The following is a 14,321-nucleotide window of genomic DNA, read 5'->3' on the forward strand; positions in this document are numbered from 1 at the left end:
AAATTAATAATTGATTCATCAAGTTATATCTCTTAATTTCTATATGAAAAGACTCAGTAAACTCAAGTGACAATATGATCTTTTAGCTTTTATGGATGAAACAAAAGAAAGATGATTGTCTTGAATGTCTGTTTCTTGATTGACATGAGAAGTAAATTCAGCATCCCATTGGATAAATTTTAGACACAAGCTTTCTTTCAGTACGTATTAGTCTAAAGAAAGATCAAAACACTGTACTGAATATGTAGTTCACATCCACTAAACTAGGTTATTGGCATCGCAAAAAATGACATTGATATAGACTATAAAGAGATAATATGCTGCTATACAAACTGTCACCTAAAGAACCCAATGTACTAAGATTGTAGGCGCAAATTTCACAAACTAAGCCATACTGCCCACACATATATTATATATTCATGGACAACTCCATTTTATGTTATATATAAGAAACTGTAGAAGCTGTCTTGGTCTCTTGGCAATTGGCATAGAGAGATAGACAAAAGCAGAAAAACATATTGAAGTAAAATGTAAACAGTTAACTGTACTAGAGATATCAAAATAATAATAATGGATTTATGATTGTTGCACAGATCACAGTCCAGCTTCAGGTTCACAGAATATTTTACACCAACAAGTAATCCTCAAATAATCATCACAAAATTCAGACCTGATAGATTCCGACACCAAATCATGGAAAACCCTATTGTAAATCTTGAATTTTTAGAGATCAAGTAAAAAAGAGAAAAGATTTAAGAAAGGCCCAAATGTGAGTCTTGGTGAGATTTAAGAGAAGCCCAACCTTAAGTCTTCGTGGGCCGAACCTAACAGCCAGATGAGAGATATATAAGAGAGGCCCAACTTTGAGTATTCGTGGGCCGAACTGAACTAAACTAAACTGAACTGAAACTTGGTAACTAAACTAGTTTGGTTCCATCTCACACACTTCTATTTTCTCCGTCTGTCGCTGTCTCGCTCGTCCTTGCTCTGTTTCCCAGCTTCTGCAGCAGATCTCTCTTTGTCCTCTCTCTCTCCCTCCTTCCTTTCAGATCACTGTAAGTACAAACCACACTTCATTTCCTCTTTCGATCTCCTCCTTTTTTTTTTTGATCTTACTCGATTTGGTCGTAGCCTTAAATAAACACTTATTTTTTTTATCGAGATTTGATCTGACCAATTCGTTCATTTACTTTTCTTCTCGATTCATTTATTACAAAACACCATTTGCTCAATTATTATTGTTTGTTTCTCGGTTTCCGAATTAATGCTGTTCTTGTAGAAATGTTCTGATCTCTTAATTCATTGTAGGGTTTTGTGTTTGTGTGAGCTTAGTTTCATCTAGAACAGTGAAACCTCAAGACTTTTTGTTAGATCGTTGACTTTTCACCTGAGTTCTATTAAATCAGATCATTCTTAATGTTATTTGAACAAAAGTAATTAAATTTTCAAATCTAGTTACCAAATCAGAGAAAGGTTTTGTTCTTCTCCCAGTATCAAATCTCAACAATGGCTTAGAATCAAATGAATACATCATTGTTAAATGTTCAATACAACTCATGTTTTTGTATGTAGAACATTAGTTTCAGTGTTTCACGACTTGAGTTGATTTTGTAGTAAGTCCTTTTTGGCCTTTTCAGTAGATTTAGTGTAGGGAGTTCTTTTTATCATTTAATCTTTGGATATAAACCTTCAATTTTATTTAAAAAAATCCGTTATAAAGAGCATAATTTTGTTAATAATATACTCTCACTATATATATGTATATAGATGGCACAGCAGGAAGCTAGCCCTTCCCCTGGCGCTGAGGTTGTTGGCCGTGCCTTTGTGGAGCAATACTATCACATTCTCCACCAGTCTCCCGGTTTAGTTCACCGGTTTTATCAGGATTCCAGCTTGTTAACCAGACCTGATGCTACCGGTGCTGTGACTACTGTCACAACTATGCTAGTGAGATTTATTATGCTCTTTACTTTACTTATTAACTCAACTTTTATATGCTCTCTTCTGAGTTAGATTAACTTTGATTCCACTTTTGATTATTTCCTTTCAGGCGATCAACGATAAGATCATGTCATTGAAATATGAAGACTACACTGCCGAGATAGAAACCGCGGATGCTCAGGAGTCTCATGAGAGAGGCGTCATCGTTCTAGTGACTGGACGCTTAACCGGGACCGATAACGTGAGGAAGAAGTTCAGCCAAACTTTCTTCTTGGCTCCACAAGACAAGGGATACTTTGTCTTGAACGATGTGTTCCGCTTCCTCGAGGAAAAAGAGGTGACAACGCAAGCCATCAATGGAACAACCACCAGAGATGTTCAGGCTCCTGTTGAGCCAGAACGTGTTGTTGTCAGTCACGAGGCCGAGGCGGAGCCAGAGCCAGTTGCTACTATTGAGGAGGAGGAAGATCTTGAGAATGTGGCGGAGGTGTATAATCCTTCTGATAAAGATGAAGGAGTTGTTGTTGACGCTGAGCCTATCGAACCTCCGACTCAGTTGAGTCACAGTGAGGTTCCATCAGTGCCTCAAGGAGATGCTCCTAAGCATTCATATGCTTCAATCGTGAGTCTTAACTGCTTCATAAATGATTTTTTGTTTTATTGTAAAACGTTACAAGTCTTTTTTGTGTGTGTTTTCAACAGCTCAAACTGATGAAAAGCGGTCCAGCACCAACACAAGTTGCTCGGAGCAAGCCTAGAGTAGCAGCTCCTGTCGTTACGAAACCGAAGCCAGCTGCTCCTCCTGCTGAGCCTGCTGCAGCAGCCGAGAATGTTCCAAACAGTAGCAATGTTGATGTGGAAGGTTGGTTAAAAAAGACTTTTTCATTTTTCTGCTTGAACATTGCGGAGTCCCTTTGGATATTGATTTTCATTTTTTTTGTTTGTTTGTCAGATGATGGACATTCGATTTATGTTCGGAACTTACCTTTCGACACTACACCAACACAGCTTGAAGAGGTGTTCAAGAGCTTTGGTGCTATCAAGCATGAAGGGATTCAAGTCAGAAGCAATAAGGTTTGTGATATAGTTATACAATCTCTTCCAAAGAAAGGACCAAAACACTCTTTCCTTACACGTTGTTTGTGCGACTCTTCAGCAGCAAGGTTTTTGTTTTGGTTTTGTGGAGTTTGAAACGGCTAGCGGGAAGCAGAGTGCGCTCGAGGTAAATAAAACCATAGCCGTTCTTATATCCTTGTTGGAGTTAAAAGTCTGACTCTTTTGGTTGGTAGGCCTCACCGGTTACAATTGGTGATCGTCAAGCTGTTTTAGAGGAGAAGAAAACTAACAGTCGAGGTAACAAAGAAAATGAATGACTTGATCATCAAGAAAAAGATGGTTTTGGTGAAGAGATTGTGTGTAACATGAAAGATGGGTTTAATCTTTTGTAGGAGGAGGAAACAATGGAGGTGGAAGGGGTAGGTACTTTGGGGGAAGAGGAGGCTTCAGAAACGATAGTTTCAAAGGAGGACGTGGTGGAGGAGGAGGAAGAGGAGGCTATGGACGAGGTGAATATTCCGGTAGACCAAGGAGTTCAAACCCTCGGAACAATGGAGAAGGTTATCAAAGGGTTCCTCAAAACGGAGGGAGTGGAAGAGGAGGAGGAGGACATGGTGGGCCTCGCGGTGGTGCTTCATCTTAACTTTGCATGGAACGGCATCCTCCTCCATAAGAGGATAGTTTATTATTTTTGTTTTGCACCTTTTCTATTCTTTTTGCTTGCCGTTACTTGAGAGTTGAGTTTGATAGTAGTATTTGGTTTTCTTGGTCGGTTTTTCATCCTTTGTTTTAAGTCTTCTTTAGAACCTTTCTTCATAAACATTCAATTTCATAAAAGTCCATTATAACGTTGTGTTCTTTTTCCTTTTGTTGGCAAGTTGTGTTCTTAGCTGTTTAGCTTAAGCAAGAACAAAGGAAGTAGAGTTGATATAATGCAAGTTGTGTTCTTGATGCAAACATGTTCTTAGATGATTTAGCTTAAGCAAGAACACAGGAAGTATGATGCAAGTTGTGTTCTTGGTGCGAACATGTTCTGATTTGTTAATTGCATTAGGTAAATTAACCAAATTTAGAACAAAACCAAATGCAGCATAGCCCACAAGGAATAAAGAGACCAGAGCTTTCAAGTTCTTTAAGTTAACATGGCAAATATCTCGGATACAAAAAAGTTCAAAACATTGGAGAGTTTATTATCAGAAAACAATACAAAGAGAGAGCATTTTTATCGTTTGAACTTCTTGGAAGATTTCTTGTCTCTGTTATCTCCTTTGTTACCACCTTTGTTACCATTCAAGAACCTCTCACTCTCTTCATCATCTTCTCCTCTTCTCTTCTTCCTACCTCCTGATTCTTTCATATTCTGCAACAGTTATTGCCAAAAGAACACCCATATTTTAAGATAGAAAGCAAACGAGATTTAACCTTTTAAACAGTATTAATGCAAAGTAAATAATACCATTGCTGACAATTTTTTAGCTTCTGAAACCCTCTCCAACAATGACAAGACTTCGTCCTCCTCAGCTGGATATTCAGGCAGCTTCTTGCCTGAAGGTAGAAACATTGTCAAATGTCTTTTATCCAATGAGAGAAAAAAAAACTCTATATTGCAACTTGTAGAATATTTGAACTTACCTATGAGTTTTTCAATTTGCAAGTACCATTCGAGCTCATACTGGTTTACAAGTGATATCCCAACACCAGACCGTCCAGCACGAGCTGTTCTTCCAACTCTATGGATGTAATCCTATATGACAAAAACATGGAATGTGAATGTTTGTTACTTCTCAAGATCATTCAGCCATGGAAAAACAAGAAAAGAAAGAGGCTAACCTTTGAATTTGTGGGAATGTCGTAATTGATAACCATATCAACAGATGGGATATCGAGCCCTCTACTAGCCACATCCGTGCAGACCAAGATGTTACATTCCCCGGCTTTGAACTTATTCAACGCTCCTAATCTCTTTGACTGTAGATATTTGGGAAAAGAATGAGACAATTTTATAAGAGAATTGCAGATCATGAAACCGTTAGAGAATGGAGTAGGTGATTAACCTGAGTCATTTGACCACTGATGGGAATGGCTCTAAAGCCAAGGCTCCGAAGCATCAAAGCCATAAACCGAGTACCGTCACAAGTTCGGGTGAATATCATTGATGTTGAGTCAGGCATTTCAGTCAGAATGTACACTAGGTAGCAGTCCTGATAAAAAACAAATAATTAGAAGTTCATTTATATATTCAAAGAAGTTAAAAGTCTCCTATGTGTTTGCTGTTAATCTGTTATCTATATATATCTATCAGGCTGTTGTAGTGAAAATAAGGTACCTTGTATTTAGCAGGAACAAACCGATACTGCTGTTTTAGAGTATCAACTGTGGAGTATTTGGAGGCAGCCTCAATCTGGAGGCAAACAATAAACATAAAATAATGTTATACCTTGGAACTATGACTGCTGCAATAAGAAAATAATTGAAGTTAATTTAGTGATTCCCATACCTTCACAGGATTCCTTAAGCATGCTCTTTGAAGTTTACGAACCTACAAGGCCAAAAACAGATTCAGTCAACTTTATGACTTCCACACCACCAAAAAATATAACAGAGAGACAGTTTCGATCAATAAATCACAAAACACTGTCAAGCAAGGTTTCTACCTTTTTTGTCATAGTTGCTGAAAAGAGATACGTTTTACGGTCACGAGGGATCTCTTCCAAAATCTGATTAAGAGATTTCTCAAAATCTTCATTAAGTAGTCTATCTGCTTCATCAAGAACCTGATAAATACAATGTGAAGTAGATTTTTAAAACTGATGCAAACAAAGAACAGCCTATATTATACCAAAACGAAAAAGAAAAGCTTAACAATCTACCAGATATTTCAACGTCTTGAGAGAAAAGCCTTTAGTGTCAGACATGTGATCCCAAAGACGACCAGGTGTTGCAACCTATAAAGCAAAACTCACTCCCGTTCAGTAACTGCTTAAACAAATAACCACATAAACCAGTTGCAGAAAATAAACCATACAATAACGTGAGGCCGTTTCCCAAGAGCAATAGTTTGCTGCATCCTGTCTATACCTCCAACAAGCTGAAAAAAAAATCAGAAACATATTCAGTTTAAAACCCCATTTGTAGCACCAAGATTCCAATCATGGATGATTAAAAACTTAAAACCATCAGAGCTTACCACAGCACATCTAAGACTTATATCAGATCCTAAAGCTTCAAACTGCTCAGCAATCTGGATTGCTAGCTCTCTGGACAGAAGACAAAAAAAAAAAGAACAAATTAAATCCAACAAGAATAAGAATAATCTCCCCACACTAGAAAAAACTAAATCAAACCTAGTTGGAGACAAAACACAGGCGAAGAAGGCAGGATCAGGTCTACGTCCTTTCTTAGGCTCAGCATCATTAACATACTGTAGAAGAGCTTGCAATATCGGCAACGCAAAGGCTCCTGTTTTACCAGAACCGGTCTGCGCAAGTCCAATTACATCTTTCCCTGAAACGAGACATCATCATTCACATTAGACTCAATAACTAACCCACAAAGTTCCAAACTTTCTACTCTCTCGCAAACAAACCTCAAAATAAAAACAAAAACTTTACCTTCAAGAGCATAAGGAAGAGCTTCAGTTTGAATCTTCGTAGGGTTCTTCCATCCCAGCCTCTCGCAAGCTTTCACAAGCTCCTCACGCACGCCAAGCTCTTCAAACGTCTTCACCACTTCGTTCTCTTCCTCCATTCTCAATTCGCGCGTGAATCAAATAGGCTGAAGAGTGCTCGCGTGTGTAGGACTTCCGAGGGACGAAGTGCAGTTACAAAGTTTAGAGCTTTAGACCAATCGGCGCGAGTTCTAGAGAAAAGCAGAGGCGAATGTTGGCGACGAAGGGTTTTGGTTTTAGTAGCCTAAATGGGCCTATCAATAAATATATTTTCAAAGGCCCATTTGCTTGGTTCTTAATACATAGATTCATAACACTATATCTCACTTGCTAGTGTGAAGCAGACAGAGATTACTAAGGAACTAGCTTTAATCCAGTTCAATAATGTTTACTCAAAAACTGCAGAGAAGCTTTTATATATTACAAGCAAAGCTGTGGAACTTTTAGGCAAAATAGAGAGTCATAACATGTGAAACTTGAAAACTAATGAGAAGCTGCTGATGTGTTCTTCTTGGAGATGTCTTGGAGCAATAATCTTGACTCAGCAGCAAAATCAACAGGAGCTACCGCTTTAACAGTTATTCTCTGCCTCTTCTCACCGTTATACTCGTTCTGAGTGACACTGATCCTGAAGACATGAGAGGACCATGTTGCTTCTTTCAGCTTTGTCTGGAATTCATTCACTTCACCTGCCTGGAAAAAAAAGTTAAAACAATGCACATGAGATCGAAATGCTCAGTGTGGTTCTAAGTTGACTGATACTAGCTTTTATAAAGGTTGTCTCCTTACCTCTGATCTTAGTTTGTTGAGCTCATCAGCTGAACATCCAATAATCTTCTCTGCTTCGTCGTTGAATGAGGAAAACCAAGCTTCTCCTGTTGAGTCAGAGACTTTCACCACCATTATGTACCTGACAACACCCAAAGTAAACAGAACTAAGTTGTCTGGAGAGGAAGACACTGTTGGTACCTACCCCTACCAGGTTATGAATGTGAGTTTCTAACCTTAAACTGCATTCTTCATCTTTTTTCTGGCAACTTTCACACCAGTAACCAGAGTCCATTGCTTCAGTTACTTTCTTGCTACATGTCTTACAAGCTTGATACCACATTGTCTGGTCTGGTTTGATGAAGCTTATGTAACCCCTGGTGCTGAAAAACACAGGCTGCAACAGAAAAATCCAAAATTAATAACAAGCTCAAAACTCTTTTGTTAAGTAATATTGGTACATAGCTGGTATTTAATATTTTAGTACCTTGTCCTCGCCTAGAGATAGATTGCTTGTGATTTGAGAGAGAGGGACTCGATCAGCATACATAGACCAAGATCCATTCTTGGCAGATGGGCTCATCCCTGATCCAATGGAAGACATGGATGTTTCCTTGCCTTCGGAATCATACCAAGATTTAAGCTTTTTGGCTTCTGGTGATTCAGGATTTATCACTACATTGCTTCTGCTGATGGTGGACAACGACACACCTGAGAGAGAGAGATTGTATAAGATCAGCAAACAAGTCTAGAGATAAGCGTGATTTAAACAAATTGTTCAATCATAGCAAACCCAAGATTACCTTGAAAGTCTCCAACTTTGAGAGACTTGATTGCAATCACAGGAGACTTATCAGCCATGTCTAGCAGTTCTTGACCTATGCCGGTTGCCAAGTTGTTCCACAGTGACACCACAACAGTCTTCTTTGACTCATCAGCCAAAGTTATATCCCTCTTTGGTATCATCTCATTGTCAGTTCTCCTCCTAATACTCATGGTAGGGGAAACACTTTGAACAACTCCAATAAGATCTGCAAACAACATAATATTCAAGTTGTTATCATCCTAAACCAGTGTATATTAAGTTACCAGCAAGATTAATGTACAAATAAATAAACGGCTCTTACCAATAAGCTCCTTCTGATTCACATACATACCCAACTCTTCAATGGGTACAAAGTTGAATTTAGTCTCAGGAACAAACATTTCCTCGTCACTAGCTTCTTCCACCTCTGAATTTTCATTCAGTGTCATCTCATAATCATTCTGAACTGTCTTGAACTGCTTGTTAGCAAGCTTAAGTGATCCCCTTGATATATAATACACCTTTCCCAGCTGGAACCTGTCATAAAACTTCCGTGCAGCATCATTGAACATCGCGGCTTGAATCTGTGTTCCCTGAAACACAACAGAAAAAAGCAAAATGAGTAACCACACTTAACATAAAAAGTCAATAACAAGCTTTCTTACTTCTTCATCAGTTAGTTCGACATTGAAGACACATCCTTCACCTCTAGCGTTTTTGTAGTTTCTCATGACTCCCTTGTTAGTGACACGGACTTTGATGGTCCAGCTTCCTTGATAGGGATTCAAGGACACAAGTGGGTGAACTCTTCTAGTCATGGACATTCTCGCAGCTGGTGCAGCACTGCAACAAACAAAAAAACATAGTGATTAATTAAGCACACACTCAATATTAATTTCAAAAGAGAACATGAAACATTGCTTACTTTCCCCTCTGTTCAGTGATTATCTGAGAAGCTGATTTGGCAACAAACTCTTGCTTGGGAGAGTGATCTAGCTTCTGCCTCTTGGCCTCACCACCCTCCAAGTTAACCTCAGAATCAAGCACGGAAGCAACAGACTCACATTTTGTCACAAGAAAGTATCTGCAAGGTTTTCAATCACACATAAAAAAATCAAATCTTAGCATCAGTTTTGATTTCAATAATCAGAAAGAAACGTTATTGTCATGTAAAAAAACAGATACTTTACTTGGTTGAATTGCTTGAGATGTCGTTAACAGTGAAATCAAGGAGACGAATCAGACCCAGATTCTGGATATTCCCAGAAATGATCTCAGGCGTTAGCGAAGCTGTAAACATTGCTTTGACTCTCGTCTTCCCATCATTAGCACTGAATCTGTAAAACCAAAATCAGATCAGTAACCAAAAAGGAAAGCACTTTTCAAAAACCCACATCTATACATAATAACTACGAGACTTACGTGTATCGATTGCCGATAGGCTTGAGATCAACGACTTGAACGACGATCTCAGATCGATCCGAAGACGACGAATCGAAAGATGGGTTTGACAACACGGCGGAGATAGCATCTGGGGTCACTGAAGTCTGCATTTTTTCTCTCTCTATCTCTCTCGATTGAAAAGTTCTATCTTCAGAGAGAGGAAGAGCAAAGGGTTTTTGTAAAGGGGGAGAGAGAGTTGCGCGGGAGCTATTAATTACCGCTTTTGGCGCCACTTTTAACCTTTGGAATGAACCAGATGGGTTTAGACTTGTATGTATTTTTAATTTCGAATAAATAAAGGATTTGACTTTAAAAAAGAGAAAAAAACCAAAATAGCACTAAATCAAGTTTTTGTTCTCAAACTAGCATTCAAGGTCAAAAGTCACAAAAATAGCACTCAAGGGGTGGGGTTTAGGGTTTAGAATTTAGGGTTTAGGGTTTAGAATTTAGGTTTTAGGGTTTAGAGTTTAGGTTTTAGGGTTTGGGGATAAGATTTCAAATTTTGAAAATTAAAAAAATTTAAATTTTTTAAAAGATAAAATGCTATTTTGGTCATATTAGTTTTTGAGTGCTATTTTTGTGATATAAACTTAGAAAGATGCTATTTTGGAGATTTGCCCTTTAAAAAATCATGCTAAGTCCTACGATGAGCTGTAGAGCATATGCATCATCATCGAGCGGTTCAGATCAATGCATGTAACAGTATATTCCTTCAGCCAGTCAAACTTCTAGGTTATTGTTGACTAAGGAGACTATTAATTTAGCGCGCAATAACTTCTTCTTTTTTTGGTGCACAGCGCGCAATAACTAAATCCCGGAAAACATAAGCAATTTTTATTCTACCCTTATTTTCCTAAAACCTACAAAAATGTCCTAATATATATTTCACCCGTTTCAATTTAATCGTCATTGTAAGAAAAAAATTTTGTTTCAAAATAAATGTTATTTTAGAATTTCAATGCAAAATTTATCAATAAAATTTTCTACTTTATTTTTCTATTGATTGAAAAATGGTTAGGTATATAGATAATTATGTTTTTGTTTTATAAATATATAAAATTATATGCTTTTTAAATCCGTTCGTATAAATTTAGAACAACAATTATAATGAAATGGAAAGAATATTCAATTGATCTAAGAACCTTGTTAATATGTGGGAAATGAAAACCGATTTTATATTCTTCTTCTGATAAAAACAGTATTTGTAAGAATCATATTTCAAAAACAAGCAATATATCCAAGTGACATCACAATTATATTGGTTAACAAACATAAAACTTTAATCGTAATTAAATTTCATAAAAAATAATAATAACTGATGATAAAAGCTTAGGTGAGTAATTTGTGTTTCGGCTCGATTTTTATTACATCATCATCCAAACTCAAATGTGAATTTATTTACAATGTGTATAATTAAAAAGAAATTATGAAACCAAAATATTGGAATCAATGGAGCCAAGTGTAACCAAAATGAAACAATAGGTGATGTTTGTAAACAGTGAGAGCAAAAAGGATTATTTCGAAAGTTTCGTACTTGTATTCCTCCTATCCCCAAATTTGTGTTAAAGAGTTTGGGTCATGTGGTGTGGAGAAGAAGTCAATGGCCGAATCGATCTCAAATTCTCAATTAAGATATATGGGGCGGCCAAGCCATAATAAGTCACCAAAGACAAAAATAATAATCTCAAACCTTTCTCCATCACAACGAAATTACGAGCTCCCTTTCGCTCCTTATACTAATTCCCATTTTTCAACTTTCTCTTATAATGAAGTTGCTTCCACGAACATCTTTTTCTTTTTGCTACCTCTTCCGTATATTGATCTCGCTTTATCCTCTTTGATTGTTACAGAAAGTGAAATCAAAACCCTTTCTTTTTGAAGATTCTGTTTTTTAGATTAAAGGTACGTCTGATCACCAAGTGTATGATAAAATGTTTCTGTGAGATCATGTAAAGGTTCCAACTTTTTTGTGTCTGACTTTCCTCAAAATCTCTCCTTTTTTACAGAAGCAAGAAAGGGTTTCCAGAAAGGTGTTGACTTTGACTATTTCTTCCGGGATTGTAGGGGACTCTGTTTCTTTAGTGAGAGGGGGATAGAATGGTCTTGTGAGGAGGTTTGGTAAAAAGATGTTGGATTTGAAGAGGGCTTCAGTGATCTATTACCATAAGTATGTCAAGAGGGTTATTAAGCTTGTCTAGTTTATGGTTGTTACCATGTTCATGTGGGGATTCCTCTTCCTCTCTGTCTACTTCATTCCGGGTTCCCAGGTTTAAACTTACCTAGTGATTACACAACAACAACACCCTTTTTAGTTTATTAGAAAAGCTTCTCCTGTTCTAGCATCTTTAAGGATTTTGATTTAAACAGTTTCTATTAGTCTACCTTAGTCTTATTCTGCTTCCTTCCCGTTTGTCGTTTCACCTGGAAACAACTTTTGAGTTTCCCTGTCTTCTTCTCTGTCTATTTGGAGTTTGGTTTTAGGCTCTAGTCTTTGGTTTTTGGATATGGCAGGGCTTGAATCCAAGCTTCCTGTTGTTCCTGGAGTGAAAAATCATGTCTTGGAGGCATGTCACCATGTCGTTAAGGCGCTGAGGGCATCTGATAACAACCTAGATCCCAACTTGACAAAGCTTCTAAGTGACCTAGAGTCTCATCTGTCAACACTTGAGATCGTTGATACCAAAGTTGTTGAAGAAGATACAAGATTCTCCGAGATCAAGAAGAGATTCAAAAAAGCTAAGAAGATTATCCTTGCCTGGGAACAAAACCAGTCCATGATATTTGAAGCTGGTGTCTCTATAGCTGATCAGTTCTTCCAAGCCCTCCACGATGTTCAAACACTTCTTTTGGGTTTCACAGCTTTGCCCATCAGAACCAACAAGAAGGAGAAAGATGTTTACAACCAAGCCGCGGTTGTTCTTGACATCGCGATGTTTAGGCTTGAGAAAGAGCTCTGCGATGTCCTGAATCAGTACAAACAGCATGTACAGCCTCAGTACTTGTCTGTCAGTTCCCGTGGTAAAGATATCATTTACGATGAGTCCTTTGTCTCCCTAGATGATGTTGTCGTTGAAGCTACTGATGACCAACAGATACTGGGATCCAATAATGTCGTTTTACTCGATCCCCTCGTCATTCCTCACATCAAAGCTATTGCAAAGGCGATGTTTGCTTGCGACTATGGTCAAGCATTCCGCGAAGCTTTCATCACCGTCAGAAGAGACGCTCTCGATGAGTACATGTCCACCACTCTCGAAATGGAGAGATACAGCTGCGTGGACGTTCTTGGAATGCAGTGGGAGGACTTGAACTGTGAGATGAGAAAATGGACGAAGGTGTTAAAGATCGTGACTCAGGTCTACCTCGCCAGCGAAAAACAGCTCTGCGACAAGATCTTGGGAGACTTTGAGCCGAGTTCCGCCGCTTGCTTCGTCGAGATCTCCAAAGATACAGTACTATCTCTCCTCGCCTTTGGCGAAGCTGTGTCCCTCAGATCATGCCAGCCAGAAATGCTTGAACGCTTCCTCGGCATGTACGAAGTCTCAGCAGAGCTTCTCTTGGACGTTGATAACCTCTTCGGTGATGAAACGGGGTCGTTTCTAAGAATGGCTTTCCACGAGCTGGCGAAGACGCTAGCTGATCGTACGGTTGCGACGTTCTTGAAGTTCAAAAACGCAATAGCCTCTGATGAATCCACACGCGCCTTCTCTGGCGGCGGAATACATCACCTGACCAGGTATGTAATGAACTACTTGAAGCTTCTACCTGAGTACAAGGATGCACTAAACACACTCCTCGAGAACATACAAGTCGATGACTCGATCCCCGAGAAGACAGGACAAGACATCCTCCCTTCCACGTTCTCTCCCATGGCGAGACACCTCAGATCAATCGTCACAGCTCTAGAATCCACCCTCGAACGCAAAGCTCAGCTCTACGCAGGGGAACCGCTCAAGTACATCTTCCTGATGAACAATTGTCATTACATGGTCCAGAAGGTAAAAACGTCAGAGCTGAGACACTTCTTCGGAGACGAGTGGATCAGGAAACACATCGCGAGCTACCAACACAACGTCACAAACTACGAGAGAGCCACGTGGAGCTCTGTCCTATCTCTGCTTAAAGAGAACAACAAAGACTCTGTTTCCACCTTGAGAGAAAGATGCAGACTCTTCTGTGTTGCGTTCGACGATGTTTACAAGAACCAGACACGCTGGTCGGTCCCTGATCCCGAGCTGAGGGATGATCTTCACATCTCGACCTCTGTCAAAGTTGTTCAGTCCTACAGAGGGTTTCTTGCAAGAAACGCAGCTAAAATAGGTGAGAAACACGTGAGATACACTTGTGAAGACATTGAGAGTTTGCTTCTTGATCTCTTTGAGTGTTTGCCTTCTCCAAGATCATTGCGCACCTCTCGTAGGAGATGATGATAATGATGATGACGACGACGACTCGAGCCTTTTATTGACTCGATCTTTTGTATTTTTTTTCGTATTCAGTGATTTTGTGTAACATGTTGTAAACTTGTAATATATACTCTCGTCTCTTGGGGATGTAATTTGATTTGCAATAATTGAAAAGTAATCGTTTTTAATTCGTTATAGCTACTAGGCTGTCACGTAAAGTAAATGACAGCCCAAT

General features: G+C 38.7%; 4 protein-coding genes across 5 annotated transcripts; 2 read left to right on the forward strand and 2 right to left on the reverse strand.

The window, feature by feature from the left end:
- Positions 1-911: 911 nt before the first annotated feature.
- On the forward strand, positions 912-3,842 carry LOC106439954 (nuclear transport factor 2). Of its 2 annotated transcripts, none has more exons than XM_013881519.3 (8): positions 912-1,055; positions 1,768-1,947; positions 2,051-2,563; positions 2,644-2,803; positions 2,894-3,015; positions 3,098-3,163; positions 3,231-3,294; positions 3,390-3,842. In XM_013881519.3, the coding sequence occupies exons 2-8, from the start codon at positions 1,768-1,770 to the stop codon at positions 3,638-3,640; spliced, it is 1,356 nt and encodes a 451-aa protein (XP_013736973.1). In that variant the 5' UTR covers positions 912-1,055; the 3' UTR covers positions 3,641-3,842. The 2 variants fall into 2 exon arrangements, with proteins under 2 accessions (XP_013736973.1, XP_013736974.1); XM_013881520.3 differs by having other exon boundaries at positions 3,101-3,163.
- A 258-nt stretch (positions 3,843-4,100) lies between these two features.
- Positions 4,101-6,884, reverse strand: LOC106439953 (DEAD-box ATP-dependent RNA helicase 10). The gene is made up of 13 exons (XM_013881515.3): positions 6,609-6,884; positions 6,342-6,501; positions 6,185-6,254; positions 6,023-6,085; positions 5,868-5,942; positions 5,652-5,771; positions 5,495-5,536; positions 5,324-5,398; positions 5,052-5,198; positions 4,828-4,965; positions 4,630-4,741; positions 4,454-4,542; positions 4,101-4,357 (listed from the first exon to the last, which is right to left on the reverse strand). The coding sequence occupies exons 1-13, from the start codon at positions 6,742-6,744 to the stop codon at positions 4,220-4,222; spliced, it is 1,365 nt and encodes a 454-aa protein (XP_013736969.1). The 5' UTR covers positions 6,745-6,884; the 3' UTR covers positions 4,101-4,219.
- Positions 6,885-7,031: 147 nt separating this feature from the next.
- LOC106439952 (replication protein A 70 kDa DNA-binding subunit D) lies at positions 7,032-9,863 on the reverse strand. The gene is made up of 10 exons (XM_013881514.3): positions 9,660-9,863; positions 9,428-9,574; positions 9,163-9,321; positions 8,903-9,080; positions 8,560-8,830; positions 8,236-8,463; positions 7,920-8,143; positions 7,669-7,829; positions 7,454-7,574; positions 7,032-7,357 (listed from the first exon to the last, which is right to left on the reverse strand). Exons 1-10 carry the CDS (start codon positions 9,788-9,790, stop codon positions 7,148-7,150), a joined length of 1,830 nt encoding a protein of 609 aa, XP_013736968.1. The 5' UTR covers positions 9,791-9,863; the 3' UTR covers positions 7,032-7,147.
- Positions 9,864-11,280: 1,417 nt separating this feature from the next.
- Positions 11,281-14,274, forward strand: LOC106439950 (exocyst complex component EXO70E2-like). The gene is made up of 2 exons (XM_013881512.3): positions 11,281-11,582; positions 11,687-14,274. The coding sequence occupies exon 2, from the start codon at positions 12,185-12,187 to the stop codon at positions 14,105-14,107; it is 1,923 nt and encodes a 640-aa protein (XP_013736966.1). The 5' UTR covers positions 11,281-11,582; positions 11,687-12,184; the 3' UTR covers positions 14,108-14,274.
- Positions 14,275-14,321: the final 47 nt, after the last annotated feature.

Source organism: Brassica napus, chromosome A3 (assembly GCF_020379485.1).
Source record: "Brassica napus cultivar Da-Ae chromosome A3, Da-Ae, whole genome shotgun sequence".
Lineage (NCBI taxonomy): Eukaryota > Viridiplantae > Streptophyta > Magnoliopsida > Brassicales > Brassicaceae > Brassica > Brassica napus.